General features: G+C 36.0%; 1 protein-coding gene across 2 annotated transcripts in view; it reads right to left on the bottom strand.

Annotated features, from left to right (window-relative positions):
* Positions 1 to 7,375: 7,375 nt before the first annotated feature.
* The window catches only part of RASEF (RAS and EF-hand domain containing), a 31,667-nt gene continuing 17,877 nt past the window's right edge, over positions 7,376 to 21,165 (bottom strand). The window contains exons 8-17 of one of the 2 annotated variants that reach the window (XM_042787811.1): positions 20,505 to 20,589; positions 19,036 to 19,127; positions 16,052 to 16,286; positions 14,866 to 15,003; positions 14,615 to 14,762; positions 13,565 to 13,646; positions 12,185 to 12,299; positions 11,409 to 11,528; positions 9,748 to 9,824; positions 7,376 to 7,794 (exon numbers count right to left, since the gene is read on the bottom strand). In XM_042787811.1, the coding sequence (XP_042643745.1) occupies positions 7,686 to 7,794; positions 9,748 to 9,824; positions 11,409 to 11,528; positions 12,185 to 12,299; positions 13,565 to 13,646; positions 14,615 to 14,762; positions 14,866 to 15,003; positions 16,052 to 16,286; positions 19,036 to 19,127; positions 20,505 to 20,589 (1,201 nt within the window). In that variant the 3' untranslated portion in view covers positions 7,376 to 7,685. Of the gene's footprint in view, positions 7,795 to 9,747; positions 9,825 to 11,408; positions 11,529 to 12,184; positions 12,300 to 13,564; positions 13,647 to 14,614; positions 14,784 to 14,865; positions 15,004 to 16,051; positions 16,287 to 19,035; positions 19,128 to 20,504; positions 20,590 to 21,165 lie in introns of both variants that reach the window. The other variant, XM_042787810.1, reaches the window with a different exon arrangement.

A 21,165-nucleotide genomic window follows, 5' to 3' on the forward strand; every position in this document is an offset into this window, starting at 1 on the left:
TCTAATGTCTATAGACATATATATGTATATACCTCCCTAAGCCTGATTTTCCAGAACCAGAATATTGCTGTGCAAAAAGGGGTTACTAGTCACTGCTTAGCCTTACACTATCACTCATGTTTGGTCACTTCAGATTACTTGAAAATAAAGGTGGAAAAAATATATGTATTTTTGTGTATTTGTTGAAATCTCTTAGAGCAGAATTTATTTCGTCTACGCAGCTTTGTTCAGATTTCCATCAGTTTAACCAAGAATAATGGTTAAGGATGGGAAGAGTTACAGAGTTGGCAAGTGTTGTGTATGATTCAGTTAGGATGCTTGTGGCCCACAACTATAGTTACAGGCGAGTTTAATGTTACAGTGCCAGAACAATGTCCTCAGTTCAGGGCAAAATAAAGACTAGCAGAAATATTTTAGAGCATACCAACTACTTCACAAACTGTTACTATAATTCACAAATTGGGTTTTAGATTGGATTTATGTAAAATATTTCACAAAATTGATAACTTCAATTTTTATCAGCATCACTTATACACAGTTTAAATACAGCACCAACTGCTCCCACGGGCCTAGTTTTAGTTTGGCATCTTTCACAAAGTTCATTTGCTCCCTTATTTTATCTTAGAATGTTCATCCTTTTGGTATATTGAGGTTAAGTGAGTTCTTTTAATGGAATCAGTCCAAATCTCTGGCACTTTGACTCCTTCAATTGATAAAGGGAACTTTTCTCAGAACTTTACTGCAAAATTCCTGCAGATTTTCTCTGACAACTCCAATAGCAGTTACCTCTGTAAAGATATGTTTGTGACATGAACAGAACAATTCACTAAGAACTACAAAAGAAGCACTCTACAGGAATGGGTACAGACTAAAGCGAAAAGCTACTTTCAGAAAAAAAAAAAAAAAAAAAAAAGCCATGAGGTAGACAGTGTTCTGTTCTAAATACAAAAATTTCGCCCTTTTTTCTGTTTCCCTGTATCTTAAATGTTTCCATTGCTCTTTTGCCCTGGTGCAAACACTTTAACATTTTTCCTTTGGAAATTCACAGCTGGAGCTGGGGAGCAGAAAAATAAGCAATTCATAGCAAGGATTTTCTCCATTATTTTAAGTATTCTATCCTTGATTATGTCTCTGATGTTTTTTTCCCTATTTTTAAAATAAGATACAAAAAAAGACCTTTTGCAAAAGGAAAACCATAGCAAATTCTTAGCAAAGGCTGTGATTATTTACACAAAGTAACAGAGAAGGGTAAATAGAAAACTACCAGGTGAGTATTTTTAGTTGCCGTATGATCAACTTTTGTATCTGCACATCTCATTTTCCTTGGATTACAACGCTGGCTTATGAACTTGAATTCCCCACTGACCATAATGTCACTAAGAAGATATAGCCCCTTACTGTAGGACTATAAAAACTCTTTCTAATTATATGCTGCTAGTATCAGGTATTAAATATGGCTAAATATTTCTTCACTGAATAGGCTGTCAGCTGCCCAGGTAAGTGGTTGAGTCACCATCATTGGAGGTATTTAAGAGACGTGTAGATGTGGTGCTTAGGGACATGGTCTAGTGGTGGACTTCTCAGTTTTAGGTTAACGGTTGTATTCAATGATCTTAAGGGTCTTTTCCAACCTCAATACTTCTGTGATTCTATGATAACATTTAAAATTGCCAATTTTACATAAATCAGTTTTTAATTTAGGTTTTGGGACGCTTTTTTTCTTTGACATATAGACCTCTCAGTATTTTCTATTTGAGGTCTAGAGCCCTATATGGAGCATATTTGCAATAGGCTTATTTTAGCTATTTTTTTCTTTTCTTTCTTACCTCACCAATATCACAGTCAGTAGAGACAGAGCAGCTAAAGCACCTCTGTAAACAGATACAGCAGCATAATTTTAAGTCTTATTTGGGACTCAGTGAGGGACATCTCTCCACTCAGCTGTAAGTTGATGACTGTTCGTTGAGGCTAAGAAGTTGGAGGCAGCCAGAGATACCAGTGGTTGCATCACTCTTGTATGCTCTTGGCCACAGAAATTGATGAACCCTAATGACATTAAGCTGACAGGTCACAAATGCTATGGCGAACTTGCCATGAGCACTGACAAAAAAGAAAATACACTGAAGAAAAATCGCTATTGAAGCACATTTATTATATGGCAATTTGCAATACAGAAAATATGTAGTTCTTTTTAAACATATACATGTACAAAATTACAGTGAATGCAGTGATCTGTAGTTTTAAGGAGGAACAAACTTCATGAACAACAGTTTTACCTGTAAACAATATAAATTAAAGTTTCAAAAGTTTTCACAATTTAGAGTGAGCCTTATTTATATAATATACAGACTTTTACTAGAAGTTGACACATGCAATTGGCAGTGAATTTCTTCCTCATTCTAGTATGAAAATACATTTCTATTTTAAATACTTCACTTTAGATTTGGTGGCCAATCTTCACAGCTTGGGTTTGTTACTCAGCCACCTAATTACTAATTTCCTGTAAACCCAGCTATCTATAGCCATAACTCAAAGAGCAGAAATCGTAGAAAAAGGACTTATTTTTACAAAGTAATACATTTGTATCTACATTCCACATATCTGAGTCAAATTTTCTTTTACTGTAAGAATTTTCTCACAAAACAAGATGGGTGTTACCAGTCCTAAGGATACCAACAAGTTTTACGCCTGATAGTGATGCAGTGGGAGAAAAATACTAAAATAACTGGTGCTGTTAAAAAGCTTCTCCAATCCTTAAGTAGTCTGGACAGGCTCAGAGGGATAGCATTACATGCTATATCAAATCCGGCAGGGGTAGTGGTAAAGGGCATTTGAACTGCACATGTGATAATGGTCCATTTTCTAAATTACCTAATACAGTCAGAAACATCTTGGAAGTAGGTTTCTTTGTAATACAAAAAAGTGCCTTGATTGTATGAATACATCTCTCCCTTTGGTTTATGAATTAGGGTTCTTTCACTGAAATATTTTTCCCTAAAAAGTTATCTAGCATTGTTGTACAGCAGTGGATCAGTGGAAAAAGAAAACCTTTTTAAAAGGATGTATGTTTGAATAGATTGCCTGCACTAGCACAGAACCTATTAGCTTAATTGGGGATCTGCATGGGTGCACATCTACATGATGCTCCTTGCAGCAGCAGCTTGTAGGTATTTTCCTTGGAATGCATGTCAACAGGCTATACAGATTTAAAACTGTAATTTATTTTTTTTTAAATAATAGAGTATTTTGTAGTCGATACAAAAATCATTACACAGACAAGTATTTAAACCATGATAGGCCCTAACTGTACTTCTAAGAACTAAAAGAACCTGCAGCTTGTCTTAAGCCACTAATGTATTCTGAACAGGCACAGAGTGGTTACAAGAACTTATGTGCTCAAAACGTTGTCAGTCTCACAGAAATTATTGCCTCAGAAATGTGTACTACACCACAATTAATAAGGGTCAAAAACAATACAAGATAAAATAATACTTCCATGTCAAATGAATAAAAATATTTTATTTACAGATCATGAGGAAAAACATGAAAGGCCTTTCCTTTTCAAATAAATACATGTATTAAGGGAACACATCCACTAACTAAAAAAATAACTTTGTGCGATTAAATGAATAGTTCTTATATACTAAACAAAATCATAAAAACATTCGAAGTACAATAGCACAACCACATCAGAGCATAAAGCTGATGTTTGCCACTACATTTTAGGTAGAAGGCAAGATAACCTTGCAAAGAAAAAAAAAAAAACAAAACAAAACAAAAAAAAAAAAAAAAAAAAAAAAAACAAAACAAAGCTTTACATATTCATTATTTTGAGGTATAAATAAATGCTTTATTTTATAAATTTAAATAATATTTTTACAAGTTTTTTTGCTTTATCATGAATCCTACATGGTATTATGTAAATATTCAGACTTGATGGAGCTGATCATAACAGGATTTCTAAAACCAGTTCCAACTGTGCTACAGCTATATCCCCATTTGATAGTGCTTTTTTAGCAGTTTAGACATTGACCATAAAACTACTCCAAGGTAAAACTTTATTAACAGTTTACAACCCTGAATCTTAGTTACAAAACAACACTGTTTCAAATTGAAGTTGCTTTACATGACACACAAAAATTACAGAGCTTAAAAAAGGGAGTTCAGTTTATATAATTAGGCCAAATAACACAAGAGATTTTGGTCACTAAAATAAAATTTTAAAAAGTACCCGAAACATCAATGGCCCAATCCTGCAGAGACAAAAACAGGTGTGAGGTCAGTTCCCTGAATTCACATCCTTCAACCAGGCTCCCTGCAGACACGGACAGTCACATGGCACTCTCTGTACAGTAAGAATCTTAGATATGAAAGCAATTACTACACATGCACACAGGCTGCTAACTCCAGGATGTGGAAACCGTGTTTGCAAGATATACCTCACAATGTTATTATACCAGTGAAGAGAAGGTCAAGGGAGATCTAATAGCCTACAGATACTGAAAGGGGAGTCACCAAGAGTGCAGCCAAACTCTTCTTGGTAGCTGGGGATGATACGAGGGAAAATGCCTACCAATTTATAGCCACTTGGGAAACTGAGGTTGGACATGGAGAGAAATTTTTATTTAGAAGGGGAGTGTCCTGGTTGGGGCTGGACTAGAGTTCCCGTTGGTCTGGCAGCGGGAGGAGTGCTGCAGCCCCCTGAGACCCCAGGGGCTCCCCAGGTCCCAGTGCCCTCACCTGTGTGCGGGGGCGGGGGGAGCACAGCTGGAGGCCTGGGCCCCGATTGGCCAATAGTCCATGTCACGTGACCTTGTGCTCACTATATAAAGGCAGGAGTGGGCTGGGGGGGCTGCCACTTCTGGGAGTGTGGCTGTGGGGCCTTTGTGTTGGGGATCGCTGGCCAGGAGCAGGCGGGTGTTGGTTGGCAGGTGGTGAGCAGCTGTATTGTACATTACCTGCTAATATTGCTGTCACCATATTGTTCTGTCACTGCTATTAAACTGTTTTTATCTCAACCCACGAGTCTCCCTTTGCCCCTCCGATTCCCTCCCCATTCCCAAGTGGGGGGAGGGTGGGTGAGCGTGGCATTTAGCTGCCAGCCAGGCTCAAACAACAACAGGGAGTGCAAGCAAGGGAACAGGTTGCCCAGAATGGTGATGGTATCTCTGTCTTTGGGGATTTTCACAGCCTGACTCGCCAAACCAACAGCTAACCTGATCTTGGGCTGGCAACAGTCCATGTCCACTTGGATGCTTGGGAGGTTGGACAAAACCACTTCCAGAAATCCTTCTTGCAAACAACTTTATGTGATTCTCTGTATCTAACCAAAATCTTTTGCTCATGCAGGTGTGTCAACAAGGTTTAGGCAAACACATTTCACCTCATTTACTGCAGGCCAAGACCACAGAGCTGGTCAAACTCTGTGGTTCAGGAGACACACACAGAACACTGTGCCCCAGTCTAAACCCTACAAGTTAACAGAAGTCAGTAACACTGAAGGAGCAATATTTTGGAACAGAAGTAACAGCTGATTATCATGACCTTCTTATACTGAGAAAATGCAAATGTCTACATGTTTTAAGCTTACACTTCAGAAACCAAGCACCAGATCATCATCATCTCTCCTCCCCACTGCTGCAGGAATAACTATCTGCAAGTACAGCCCACGCTACTGTTATTTCTACTTCACTCCTTTGGAGAGAGAGAGACGCCCTTACACACAAAGAACACAGAGGAGGCCCACATCAATGCGCTCAGTTAAGTGTGGTTTTCTCCTCAGAGAAGCTAGTTACAGCTGTAATTTTCTTGTTTAAATAATACAGGATTAATAGTAAAAAAGACATAAGTGACCAGGCATACTCCTGGTACACCTTCAATTACTTCCTTCTCCACCACCTGCTCCAGATAAGTCTCAGGACTACAGTGAAACACCTTGTACTGATAGGTGGGAAGATGTTATAACCCTGAAGTCTGCTGCATGGAATAGTGTGCGAAGATTGCCTTAATACTTCAAAAATGACACCAAATATGTTTTCTCATCTAAGGCTGAACTACAATACAGTGGTCTTAAGAACAAGCTTCCAGATAGGCACCTGAGGATTAACTGCTCTGATCTAGAGGTTTGAAAGGATGCCTAAAAATACTGCTCTTCCAACTTTAAAATTGTTTTTTTGGTTTTTGCTTTTTTTTTTTTTAGTGATTAAACATCCTGTTTCTGAGAACTCCAGATTTTATAAAACTGCTAACACAGCACAGGCTATACAGTGTTCAAATATAGTACTGATAAAATGCAGTAACAGCTGCTAGTCATATGGGTTTCCAGTCAGTCCCTAAAACTTTATCCAAGGTTGATTTACTGAGCTATGGTTTCAGCCTAGAGACACTTTAATAATACACACAGAAAAGACTTAAATGGTTTGCTGGCTCCGAAAGAGCCTTATCCCATTCCAATTAAAATTTGTGAAAGCTGAGTAGAATTGGATCATGATTGTTAGCTGTAGAAATACCTACAATTTTTACTGCACAATCGGACTGTTGGGAACTATTATAAGTAATAGTAACTCAGGTTTTATAGATGCTGACTCCTAAAGCTACCACTCACTGGTGAGTTTCTCAGAATTTTCCTACAATCAGGCAAAGGAATTCTCATTAAGGTAAGTGGTTGCTGTTCATTTCAGGGACTACTTTCAATAAACAGTTTATACAGATGCTTGTGCTTGTGTAGCAATTCTTTCACCTGCAGGTTTAAAACTTAAAAAATGCATACAGAATATGCATTAAAACAGACTCCTCTGTACTATTACAATCCCTCGGTCAGTGTCTGAGTGGAAGATGTGAAAAACAAAGGAAAAATCACAACCCATATCTCTGTAATATTAATAATGATCTAGTCTAAATAAACAGGCAGGTATTGGATCATTAATTCATCTCAGTAATCCTACATATCACAGGTATTATAGTATCTCTGGAATTTTGAATGGTAATTGTCCATTCAAATGTTCCTTTCACTTCTGACATGTAGGATCAGATTTAAAGTCTACCTCTCAGTTCTGAATCAAACCCAAACTCCCAAAATTGAATAAATTTGAATTCATCAACTTTTGTGAAATTACACCAGAATCCCATGCACCTGCCACTGTCCCAGCAGAGACCATTCTGCTTCATGCCCTGAACTTAGGGTTTACCAGGATCTAGACAACCTTTTAAGGGTTTGGGTTTTTCTTGGGAAATGTTTCATCAAGATATAACTTAAGGCCTCCAAAAAACTAGATAAGCAGACATAAGCAAAAAGAGATTCAATTAATTGAAGTTGTAATTGTTTCTTTTCCTATGAGTGATATATGATATTATCACATTCTGTATGTAAGAAATATTGAGCCCATAAAGAATCAAGCAGGTAAAAAAGAGAAAATATATCACAATATTATATTCAGTGACTGATGTATCATTGATTCTGAGTTCACTTTGTTGGCTTATATTACTTAAGTGAAACAAGAGCCTATGGTGCAAAGCAAGTGAACAAATTTAAATGAGTAGAAAGCAGTCTGGATTTTTAACATGATGGGCAATTTCTAAATACACAAATGTATAAATTTACAATTAAAAGAATACATTATTGAAATCCTTCTTTTTTTTAAAAAAAAAGTATACAAGTTATTTAGATCAGGAAAAGCACCTATCACTTAAACATTGCAACAGTTTTTTGTGATTGTGGATTTTTTGACAGGTGTCCCAGTCAGGCTTGTTACTGACCTCGTATCATCTTGATTATCACTTCGTTTTCGCACTTCGCTATAAATAAAAAAAATAAAAATGCTCTCAATTAATATATTTCTATTCATGTTCACTATTCCATTTCTCCCAGTATATTTTACAGAGGTCACCATCATCTATTGCATGGTTAAAATTATGTTTCTTCCTGTGCAGAATCAACCTGTCTCATAAGTTTCCAATTTGGGAATCATATCAATATTTCTATACAAATCATAGTTAGTGTTAGAAATATAATAATTTCTGATATGTAATAACTCCACAAGGTACTATCGTCCCTTTCCTTTTGATCGTTTTTCTTTGTTTGTTTCAGTATATTACTATAGAAACAGAATATGTCCATAGCTGAAGGTACAAAACTAAGTAACTGCAATTTCAAGTATAAATTTACCCTCAGAGGAAAAACACACATTGTTGGATGTTTTATTACAAATGCAGACTTAAAAGTTGTGTATGTAGGAGAGATTATTACTATGTATTCTTACTATGGGTCCCCTAGAATGTCAAGGCAGCTCTAAAATTTCTTGCTTATTTATATATACAAACCATGTATTTTTAAATATATATATTTCTAGATAATCTAATTTTATATGTATTTCTATATATATTTTTATCTGTATATATAAAAACAATATAATGGAATCCTCCTCATGTTAGCAGAATAAATGGATGAAGTTCCTCTCAGAACACTGTATTATTCAACATAATGGTAATGAAATGTTAGAAATTTTTATTTCAAAATGAAATGTGTGTTTCAAAAAATACTAATTACTAAGACTTAAGTAAAGAAAGCACAGCCACCCACTCTATACCAAGTTTCTGGGTAATGCCCAGACCCTTTGAGGATCAATGAACCTGGTGAAGAGAAATACTTTTTTAATTATTATTATGAAAAGAGAGTCTCTAAACGCCAAAACATTTTTTTAATCCTTGAAATAGTTAAAGTTATCACCTTTAAATATCTGAGATAATTTTCCAACTGTGATTAATATTATATAACTGTGCTATGTATGTTCTCTGATTTCATAACCCACTGCTGCATTCATGGTCAGGTTCTTCAAATGAATCATTTCACAAATCAGCAATTAACTTCACATTGACACCAATAGACAAATAAATGCCTATGTACTTGCTGCATCTGACAGATGCATTTTCCTAGAAATACAAGTGTTCTTGGAGTCCCATATGGAGAAGCAATGATCCTCTCAAGAAAGCCTGTATTCTGTATTCAAATCATGTTAATCAATAATATTTTAACAATGAATAATCAAATACTGACCAAACATCAAAGAGCTTGATTATTGCATTAGGCTGCTGCAAAGTTCACATGAATATGGTTTGTAATTCTGGCCTTGAGCACCATGTATTAAACTGAAAAATCAGAAGCTGAGTACCAGCCCTTCAAAATTATATTGTAACCAAGAATGGTTTGGAAAGGTAGTAGAAGTGTAAAGTTTGGCTCGCATATTATCACAGAAATAAGAGATTGCTAAATGGATATAATCAGAATTTCATAAATCATAATTTAGAGAAAGGGACATCAAAGGAAACAGGTAGGATTAGAATGGCCAGTAATAAAACTAAATATATATTAATAAATGTGAAAGAATTAAGAATTAATTATACATAGAACTATACGCATTTGAAATCAAATTAAGAAAGAATTAAGAAATCTATGTACCATTAAAAAATTTAATTCATTCACCAAACAGGTTTTAAAATTGTGAGCTCCATAACTGAGCTCTAATTTATATATTAATTATATGGACAACTTTGTAACATTTGCAAGCAAAAATGTTAGTTGATTAAACCAGGAATAAATCCTGTTGTGTTTAACATGGTATTCTTATTTCAGTTCTGTTTTTTGAATTTGATGTTAGTACAATTTTAAGTGTGTCTTTGTATGTATATTCATATACAATGTCCTTTTTATAAAATATACTCAGATGTGTTTATTCAAAAATAGAAACATACCGAGCAAGATGAAGAACTGCTTCTACAATATTAGATCCATCTTTAGCACTTGTTTCACAGAATAGCGCATTATAAGTCTGTGAATAAAAATAAAATGTTAAATCAACTACTTTGAAATGGTTCCCATGTGAATATGTATATTCAATTACAAATGGTTTCCTCAATAACACAAAGAAAGATGACACACATTTAAATGTACACGATTTCTTCTGGTACTCTTCATTCTCCAATATATTCACTTTAGTACTGTAAAACGAACAGTAACTGCTTTTTAATTGTGTCTTATTTATATTCAGTATATTCTGAATTACCAAACTGAATAAAAAAAACACATCATAGGCCTAATGTCCAAACTCAATCTTCTTGTCCACAAGATTGCAAAATAGGAACAGAGTTGCTAGGACAGGTTACTGAATCCAGCTTATTAGGTACTCATAAACTACAGCATTTGGTATCCTAAGTTAACCAGAAATATCATTGCATTAGTAACAGTATCTGCCCCAGTATAATCAATCATTTGTGCAAGCATTCAGCAACTCAAGACTCTAAAGATTCTACATTTTTTTCTGCAAGATATGGAATATGTGCACCCCTTATCCCCCATATAAATACATGCAAAAAACTTGTCCTCACTTCTATTTATAGCAGAGTTCCTTTTTTCTTTCTGCAGACATGGCAGAAATACAGGATAGTCTCTTGAAGATGAAAATACTCCACTCAGAAGCTGGACAGACACAAGCCAGGCGAAAAGCCTCATACACTCACTAGTGTGCTTCATATTTGCACTGGCAATTTCTCTTTGGCAGCAGAAAAACTCAGTCTTCTAGTCCAACCACTTTTTCACCATAAAGACTGAGAAGACTATCCTAGCCAATAATGAAGTTCAGCTCAGTGGACACCAAGATGTGATTAGCCCACAAAACACCATCAAAGGAGAACAGTTTTCATGAAAAGTATCCATAAATCCTAATTACTAGATTTGAACAAATCATAGAATGGTTTGGGTTGAAAGGAACCTTAATGCTCATTTACTTTCAACCTCCCCTGCCATGGGCAGGGACACCTTCCCCCAGCCCAGGTTGCTCAAGGCCCCATCCAACCTGGCCTTGGACCCTTCCAGGGAGGGGGCAGCCACAGCTTTTCTAAGCAACCTGTGCCAGGGTCTCACCATATCCACACAGGAAGGATTTTCTTCCCAATATCTAACCTAAATCTACCCTCTTTCAGTTTAACACCACTATCCCTTGTCCTATCACTACATGCCCTTCTAAAAAGGCCCTCCCCATCTTTCCTGCAGCCCCCTTTAAGTACTGGAAGGCCACTATAAGGTCTCCTCGGAGCCTTCTCTTCTCCAGGCTGAACAACCCCAACTTTTTCAGACTGTCCTCATACAGGAGGCTCTCCAGCCCCCTGATCATCATCATGGCCTCCTCTGGACCTGCTTAAGCAGGTCCATGTCCTTCTTATGTTGGGGCCCCCAGAGCTGGACACCGTACTCCAGGTGGGATCTCACAAGAGCAGAGCAGAGGGGGAGAATGCCCTCTGTGACCTGCTAGCCACCAATGACCAGAAAATTACTTTTGTTTACTAGTTTCTCACATGGTTTTCAGATTAAAGTTCTTAAGACCATTTTATACTAATGACATAGACTAGGACCTTACCATTGCCAGCTTTTCTCCATAGTTTATAGGCACACATTTTTGCCCTTGTTCTGTAACAGCTTGACGGAGATCTGCTTTGTTTCCCACCATCATAATTGGAATATTCTCATAAGTTGCATCCTGGAAAGAGGATTTTATTTCCTTATTGCTAGAACACTCAGAATACAAAAAAAGTAACTAGCATCATGATGTCATACTGATTTCCTTCCCACACAAAGTAGTCTTGTGCACTATCACAAAAAATAACAAATTATGAAAGTCATGCTGAGAAATTTTCATGAGCTAATCAGTATTTAAGCAGCCAGCTTAAACATCAGTCTGCAAAGATGTGCTTTCATTCCCATAAACCCTGTTTCCCCAACATGGAATTTCAAACCTTAAGTTAATCTAATGAAAATGGTTCCTGTATCCAAATGCTATATGACAAAATTACTTTGGGAAAAGTGACCAACTCTTATACTATGATTAAAAGAAATGTCCAAGGACTACTCAAGCCATCCACAAGAAGGTATCTGAAATGGGGTCTCAAATTCATTTCAAAAGGAAGTGAAAGGAAAAAGGTGTGATTACATGGTACCTTTCATATAAAAAGATGTATCAGCTTTAACATTAACTGAACACATCAGGATACATTTAGGACTTCCATGTAGCTATTATTTCTATGAGAGACTGCAGTCTGGCTAATTCCAATATACAGATATTCAAATGTTATAAATAATAAGGTTAACAATGCAGTGAAACATAGCTTTTAAGTTGTATCTACTTAGGGGTCTTACTTCGATCATATCCACCCATTCCCGCACATTAAGAAAGCTTTTTTCACACGTTACGTCATACAGCAGTAGGACACCATCTGCTCTTCTGAAGTACGATTTAGCAATACTTCGGAATCTTTCAGAAAAAATGAAAAAGATTTGCATAAGACCACATTAACAAAAAATAATTCAATTTAACACCATTAAAAAACATCATTACTTTATTGCACTACTGAGGTGAGATTCTCTCCACTTACAAGATGAGTTCTCATAGCTTCCTTCATAAATAATTCTTGAAAACTGCTGATGCAAGTCTACAAGTGCTCGATAAGGATCCACAGGATTCTGTCCTAAACAGCAATCAGCATTTTTTGTATAAAACAATCTACAGTGTATCTATTACAAATAATCTGCATTGCACTGGATTTGATTAGGTGGCAAGGCTTTTTCACTTACATGTAACTTCATAAATTGAACGGGCTGCTCTGCTACATTTGAAAAAATACAAAGTCAATAAAATTATTCCAGGATTTAATTCATCAGTTACAGTCAACTTCGCCATTAACAAAACACAGTGTACTTAGCAACCAAGTAGAGCAACTAGGTACTTACATTATATATTAAAATACTTCACAAATTGGTTATATGGGAGGAGAATGATTGGGCCTCTGACTACCTACTTCACATAGTCACTCATTCAGGCAAAAGTAAACACATACAGCCCAATACAAATCTCGGTCAAAGAACAGATTAAACTGACTTCCAAGGTGTTAAATTAACCTCTTAATAAGTCCCAAAAGCTGTCAGTAAAGAAGTAATGGCTCTTGAGTAAGGATGTCATAGGATTTTGAGGAAACTTTACACAATAATTTGAAGAACCTTGGACATACATTCAGAAATCTGTACAATTTTGCCACAAGTCTTTTTCAAAATTCTTTGGGAGAAAGTTTTCATACACTAAATATAACGCAAATCAGGATCAAGACTTTCAAGGAAATAGGGGGAAAGAAGGGTGAAGGGAAGGGAATCTCTAAGATAAAGCCCACTCATAAACACAGACCTTTGTATGGACAAAGAAAGCTACATACTAAAAATGGAAGAAACACCATACATCTACTCGATCTTTTTGTATTGCAAGAGATGGACACACGGATTTCATTAATTAATGTTGTCATGAACCTCAACTATTTCTCTTTGCAGAGAGAAAAGATTACCCCAGGCATCAGCAAAGTTAACAAATAAACATTCCACCTGTCTTAGGGTGATATTTACATATGGCTATACTGATTTACTATAGGGCCATATAATATTTAGTGGAATTTTTTTCACATAGATGAAAAAAAGCAAACGTCTTTTAGAAACAAAACAATTGAAATTACCTAAAAGCAAAGAATCACTAACCTCTCCTGCCCAGCTGTGTCCCACAGTTGTAGCACTGTAGGTTCTCCATCAACAATTAGTCTTTTCATTTGAAAATCTACACCTGAAAAGAACAATGTGTATAGTCTCATTAAAAAAAAAAAAAATCGATAACCTTAAAAAACCCACAGAAAAGTAAAAGGTATATGCCATATACAGCAGTTATTTCAAAATTCATCTGTTTTAATAGATTATGAGTTTTCAGTCATACACATAGCCTTGAATGGCAATAATACCCTGAACTTATTTGTCTTTAAAAAAACACTTAAAAAAATATTTCACCCACACGTTCTCCAAGAAGCATTGATTCAAATTTGGCATTATGTCCAGCAAACAAGAAGATCTCTCTCTGCTTTATTTTGCTAAAGAGTTTTATGGAAGAAGAGAAAATGTTTTATAAAATAGACTTTACTTCAAATGCCAAGGAGGAATAAGATAAATCAGAACAGAAATCCTGACACAGAAACAATAAAACAAATATATAACTATGATTTGATTGGAAGACAAAAATTCAGTCTTTGGAATCCGTAAGAGAAGTTTGTTAACTGACAGTTACCATAATATACACAAGTCAACCAGAAATCCCTCCAGCTGCATTTAAACCAAATCTTCAATAACACTTTGAAAAAATGGAGACAAAAAATAGTATGAAAAACATCAAAGGATAGTATGAAATACTAAGGAAAGAGGAAAGAGCTGTGAAGACAAGAAAGCAATGAAAAATTCAAAAAGGACCATACACATATACTAAGTTCATTACACTGAAACTCCCTTTCCTGGTGTTTTGTGTTGTTCAGGAACAAGCTTTGTGATTTGCAAAGAGAAACTATATTAGAGCAGTACACTATTATCCACTCCAAATGGCAGTTAGGCACTTCTAAGGTCTAGTACTCCATTCGATCTCACAGCCTAAGAAACTGCGTGTGTATATTTAGGAAACCCTGGCAAGCAATCACAGAGGGTAATCTTTTCACCCACTTCTGTAGAATAGCAATGAAATTCACTTCAGTATTTTAAGAACAACTATTATACCCAGGGTTGCACTGGTATTGCCTCGAAATTCATTCTTGCAAAGTCTTGTAAGGAAACTGGATTTTCCCACTGCTGCATCTCCAGCAAGAACAATCTTGTAAGCCTTCTCTGAATAGGGGTACTTCAGAGTACATTCAGTTGCATCTGGCTGAAAATAAAAAGAACCCCTCTATTTCAACTCATAAAAAATATTCTCTATATCAAACACATGTTTTTTTGTTTTTTTTTTTTTTCTCCAAAGAACTGTTTACCTGAGGAGTGAGAGCAGATATGTGTTTCCTTGCTGAAACAATTGAGCTGCTTCGACTTACTGGTCGTGAGGGCTTCCAGTCTAATATTGTACTGCTGCTACCTGGACTGTATGCTTCTTCGTCCCTGATCTCTGGAACCTGAAAGTACAAGCTCATGTGTTAGCTCCAGTGAAGAAGAAAGCATGCTTTTTGGAAAGACACAGCTAAGACTGATTAAAACATTTCCTTCAACAGTTTGGATTAAACAGAGGTAAATGACCAAATAAAGCTGTGCAATTCAAGTCAAAATACTGTGATTATTCTGTTTTTATTCACATTTGTTGTTTACTATAGCCTACATTTGGTCCTTAAACAAGTTTGCTGTTTGGCATACATGCTTTCAGTACGGTTTCTAGATAGGGCAAATTAATTTCCAAATGGAAAATTTCAGCTTAAAAAATAATTACAATAAACAGATACTTTAATTCAAAGCTTATTTTACAGAAATTAAGAATTTCCCTACAAGACATCACTACGCTATCACTACTCAAGCTAAATTAAATACAGCACAGCTATAATCAGCACCCTTCATAGCATTTTCAACTGCAGACTAGATGTCCCTATTAAATGCACAGTAAAGGATCTGCTCTAAAAAAGCCTGAGTTTTGCTGTGCTTGATACTAGCCTTGCTATGTAGTCATCACTAAAGCTCTCCATTTTACTAACAATAAAATGGACACAACACCACCATTTCTAAATTCTCCAAGACTTATTGTGTAAATCCATTTATGCACAAAACGCATTCTTTTTCTCATATATATGATATTTTCATTCACTGCCACAGGATAGTAAGAGAAATTAAACAGAAACCTATTTTATTTCTATAGTATCTACTTTTTAATCATTAGAAAATGGGCTTCTGTCTGCATGCTGTTTAACAACCTTCAAAAACCACGTGTACTACAAAAATGAAGTTTTTACTTCATAGATCTATCAAAAATGTCAAAACAAGCATTTTATTTAAAATAGGAGTAACTGTTTCTGAATTCTGGAAAAAACTGTCACTAACCTTATTTAAATGCATGTAACTCAAATACTTAGTTTTAACTGACCTATGGGCAATGATCCATTTCATTTTAAAAACAGGAAGCTAATTTTGTCTCCAACCAAAGGTCTTTCTCAGAGAAGGAGTAAGTCTGGCACTTACATCTGTATCAGAAGCATCACCACCAAAGCTTTCTTGCATACACTGTGACCTTTGAAAAATCCTTTGATGCCTATATTCCACTTCTGAATCATACTCATTTGAATCTCTCAGGGTAGACAAGCCACTGTCAAAACAGCTCTCAGGTAAGCTGTCAACTTCACAGTTTATCCTTTGCATAGGATCACAAAGGGCTAAAGAATCATAATCTTCATCCACACAAGAAGAATGAGATGATCTAATAAGAAAATATTGGGAAAAAAAAAAATCCACAATTGTATTCCCCAACAAAATCTGAGGCATTCTGGAATAGTCAATACTTAGAAATAGCAGCTGTACAGTTTAAGACATATGTCAATGCCTATTTTGCCTTTCTAAATAATGCCTTTTCAATCATATCTCTGAGGATGCTCAAATTAAATTATATAATCATTGTTATTGATGATGACTTCCCAAGTCTCATTCAGAATGCTTATTTATTCATACACAGAAAAAAAATATTGAAGTAATTCAGAAAATCACATACTATGAAAACATCAAAGGCAGAAAATGACAGCTGATGGTTTAGATAATTTTGGCCTATTCTAAAACAAATAAAATTACTTTGAAATACTTCATCTAATTTAAATTAATGCATTTGCTCACAGAGGCAATAAGTAACAGCTATAAATACAGAAAAAGGTGTAACAGAGCTCAGGAGATCAGTAATGGTGGAAGAAGTCCCTGAAATGTGTTTTTCTACAGTTTGGTAGGCTACGCAAGACTTAAGGTTTTACACAAAAGCCCATTCTTTGCCCTCACACTTCCTTCAAAGGTCTGTTTTGTTTTGTTTTATTTTTCATTCTGGATGCTGTACTATATAAAAATACTTAAATGGATGCAGCAATGACAGTATGGCTTACAGAAGAAACAATTTAGTTTTTATTTATGTAAATGAAACTATAGAAAATAAATATTAACAGAGTAAATATTAAAAGAATCAATTTTTTTTTTTAAGTTTACTATGGTTACAATCATTATCCTGCTCCGGCAGCAAGAAAGCAACAGGCACAAATTAAAGTAAGCTAAAAAAGGTCTCCAAGTCACAGCAGACAAAAAAGAACCAATTTGCCTCTGTGCTATTGGGAATGGATGTGAAGCACTAAATTGTTAGAACAGACAAGCTCAGCATCAATCCTTGCAAAGACAGTCTGCTGCCAGAGGGGCTGGGAGCTCCCAGTGCTGCGCCGGGGAGAACCAACAAATTGTGAAGCTGTTAGTGAGTCAACTATAATTCCTCCCTGCAAGTAGCCAAAAAGGGGTGACAGAAGTATCGCTGTCCCATATAACAACATCCCAAACCATTTAATTTATATCCTCTCAGGGTAATGAACAAACACATGAATAAGCATGATCTTTGATCTGGAATATCACCACATCCATGCTATTTGTATTCATGCATCTACTAGCCTATGCCAAATCACTGAAATACAGAGGAAGGATGCATGCTATAACAAAGTTAAACTTGTCAGGCATTCCCTGAAATCAGATGTCTTTCATAGTCAATTTTGAACCTCACTGAAGCATGAATTCAATGCTGGGAATTTCATATGTAGTTAAAACAAGTTAGACCAAGATGTATGATACAGCTAAAATAAGAAAAAGTATACCTACTAATATAAGTTGATTAAAACATGTTAGAATGCACATCAGCATCTCTTAATGCTGATCGGATGTCAGGAGACAAAGTACTGAAAACGAACAGGTTTTGGGACATTCACATCTCTTTCTGTCCTTCAATACTAAGTCACACTTGTTAAGAGTAAGTTTTATTCCTACTACAAACTCTCTTCTAAAGTAGCTTGCAGTTCTCACTTTTGTGGGAATGCAAGGATCGCACCACGTGGCAGGTACTAGTAAATATTCAAAGAAGGACATCACTAAGCCTCCAGAGACATTTTAGTTATCCCTTCAGAAAATTTCTCAACGTATGCAACTTAGTAGTGGATGCCTTTCAAAATTTGCAGAGGGTCCAACAGAACCAAATTGGTTTTATCTGCATTCAGCAGAAGGAATCAGTTTGTGACAAGCAAAACTTCACAGCCAGCAAACGAATCTCACATGGAGACAGCAGAGTAAGAGTAACGTTACTGAATGAATGGGGATATTATTAGTGTGAAGAAGAAACCAGCTTAATCCCTAACAAAGATACTAATCTCTCCGGCAAAATGTAAAACACAGACTACTAAGAACTCTAACAGAGATCTCTCTAGAGTTTGATGTACCACTGAAAGAAAAATAAGCAAAAACAACCAGCTGAGTAAGGACACGCATTTTTGCTACAACACTTGAGGTTGGATCCAACGCCCAGTAACTTCAGTGAGAGTCTCTGCAATGATCTGAGGAAGCTTTGATCAATGACCTGCATCCAGTAAGTACAAAACCAAAGTAGCTCTGACCATTTGATATTTACATTTAGATAACAATGTTCTCTGTGGCTCTTACCCCGTTAATATGCAAGTACATTCACTACTCTTGCATGTCAGTGAGAGATGAGGACATTTATTCTTTTGAAGAATTAGGCCCACATACCTTTGTAGTAATTACTACACAGGAAAACCAGACATACAGGCTGAAGATATGACCAAAAATATTTTATTTCCTAGAGTACTGAATAATCTAGCTAAGAGAGGTCACCAGTAGATTTTCATAGTTTCTTGGAGTCAATGAGAGGAGATTGAGAAACTGGAATCAAAACAGTCCAAGACCAAACAAGTGGCTGTCTGAACTTTCCACAAGTTCATGATTTGCACTGAAAAGAGTTTTCCTGAGCTTTCTGAAGTAATTGAAAAGATTGCTATTGACTTCAGTATACTTTCGACCATATGCTATGGTCACACATTCCTTCAGAGTCAGACAGAACTATTTTCTCTGTTATTTGCCAATATTTGCTCTTCTAAGACAAATGTGATGCTCTAGTCTTTTTAATAAAAGCAAATCTGGCTTACCTGTCATACTGTGGGTTTAGAGGAGACTGTCCACCATTACCTTTAGGACTGCTTCTAGAAATGGTACTTACTGGTGAGGTGTTTGCTAACCGCTGCAACAGATACATAACAAGTGCATAATATGTTTGGTGAACACAGTGTAAGCATCTAGATTTGTTATGAAAAAAGGATGCATCGTCAAAATTACTACTGTGTATTTTCACATATATTCAACTACTTATTTTTAATTAAACCTCACACTTTATATAGGACTGGATGTTCAAAATGCCCATTACATACAGCATTTAGGCTTCACTGTTGTCTTAATACTGAACCTGATAGCCACACTCAGGCACAAAGGACAGTGGAAATTCCAAGAGGATGATTTCATTGACTACACCTCTGAAATGCTAAACTTTGAGAAGTAATATTTAGAAAAATGGCATGATGACTACTAAAGGGAACAGGGAAATATCACTGGTTGAGCTGGTTTCAGCAAAGATACCTCCTGGTTCCTGAGTGAGATAGTAGAAAGGAGATATCTCAACCGATAGCACGTGACAAAGACAGAGTATTTTATACATTATGCTGTCCCCCTACACATTTATTCACTGGGAACAGTTTCCTCTGTCTTCTCTGTAATCTGCCTCCCTTATGTTTCAGGTCATGGCAGAAGGAAATGGTATCTCTGGATGCACCTGCAGTCTGTATCTGGTAGCCTGTATCAGCAAAAGGCACTCATGGTCATTTGTACAGTATGCTGGAAACAGGCAATGACTCCTATTTTCCTGCTTCCTGGCCAGTATTCTCTCTGTAGGCCGATTATTCTGGCCCCATTCTTCTAAAACAGTTAGTTGCTTTCATGATGATGTAAGAGCCTGCCTTGTCATTAAGTCTGGAGTTTAACAGTTTTCCCAATATTGCAAATGGCAGCGTAGAGTAGATTTTTTTATAACTTTCAAGCCTTCATTTCTCTTGTTTGGAGGATGCCGGGTTATATCTGTTACAACAGATCCCTGTACAGTTGTGATAGCCCAAAAGGGTCTGACTGAGGTCCCTATTATCAGCAGTCCCTGCTATTCCTTTTCCCAGTAACTTGCCTGGATAAAAGTTCAAATTAGGTTAAGACCTTTAAAAAGTAGGTTTTCAGTGGTAGGGCACTCCCATATAAACAATACAAGCATATTTCTTTTAGTGCAAGAGAAAGTGCTGATTTATTCACCTCATCAAATCCATGTGGCTATAGCATATTAAAAAAATCACTCCTTTCCAAAGCACCTCAGAAAGTTGTTGTGCGCTAACAAAACTCCGTTATTTCACAAAACATAAGTAAAATCCATCAGAATTCAACTACACAAGTTTATTCCCAGAGTGAGACCACTGAATAAAACTTAATTTTCTGAGTACCCACTGAAGCACAAACAAATTTGCATTTGGTCTGTTAATACTTAAACCTTCTAATACAACATAACAAAATTACAAATACATACCAATGATCTGTTGTACTTGCTGAAACTGTTTTCAAGAGCACTTCTTAAACCATCATTACTGTCATGTAGCTTTCTGTTAGCTGATCTAAGAAGGAAACATAGTTTAACTTGCAAGAGTAAAGAAAACATTAAAAACTATGTAACTTCACAAAGAAAAATTGAAAAACTACATATCACAAAAACCTTTTGTTTTTCTTTAGATAAATGCTAAAAAGTAATGTGGAACTAGAAATGTGTTGTTATATACTCAAAAAAATTATTGTATGTGAATGAGGCACTGTGAACTTTATCGTCCAGTTGCAGCCTAGGAAACCCTGTTTCATTTCTGTAGCATGGTAAGATGAGGAGGAAAAAAGACACTGTAGGAATGACTAAAAAAAAAAACAGCTACAGGGTAGTAAACTGGTACAGTCATTTCTGAAATACAAAGTGACTACCCTTTATGTACTGATGACATGACTCTAAGGACAGATGTGATTCAGCTGCTTGAAAGAAAGTATATGTTTAGGATAAAGAAATTAACTAAAGATATAAAAAAATCTATTCAACTGTGGCCCTCCTTGAGAGCAAAAATCTGTGCCACTCCCTGTGTATAATACTGCACTACATTCCAGATAACGGTAAGACAGGGAGTTACTGGAGAAGCAAAGTCAATGAAAAA

The sequence above is a fragment of the Tyto alba genome, unplaced genomic scaffold (assembly GCF_018691265.1).
Source record: "Tyto alba isolate M040663 unplaced genomic scaffold, T.alba_DEE_v4.0 Super-Scaffold_13, whole genome shotgun sequence".
Lineage (NCBI taxonomy): Eukaryota > Metazoa > Chordata > Aves > Strigiformes > Tytonidae > Tyto > Tyto alba.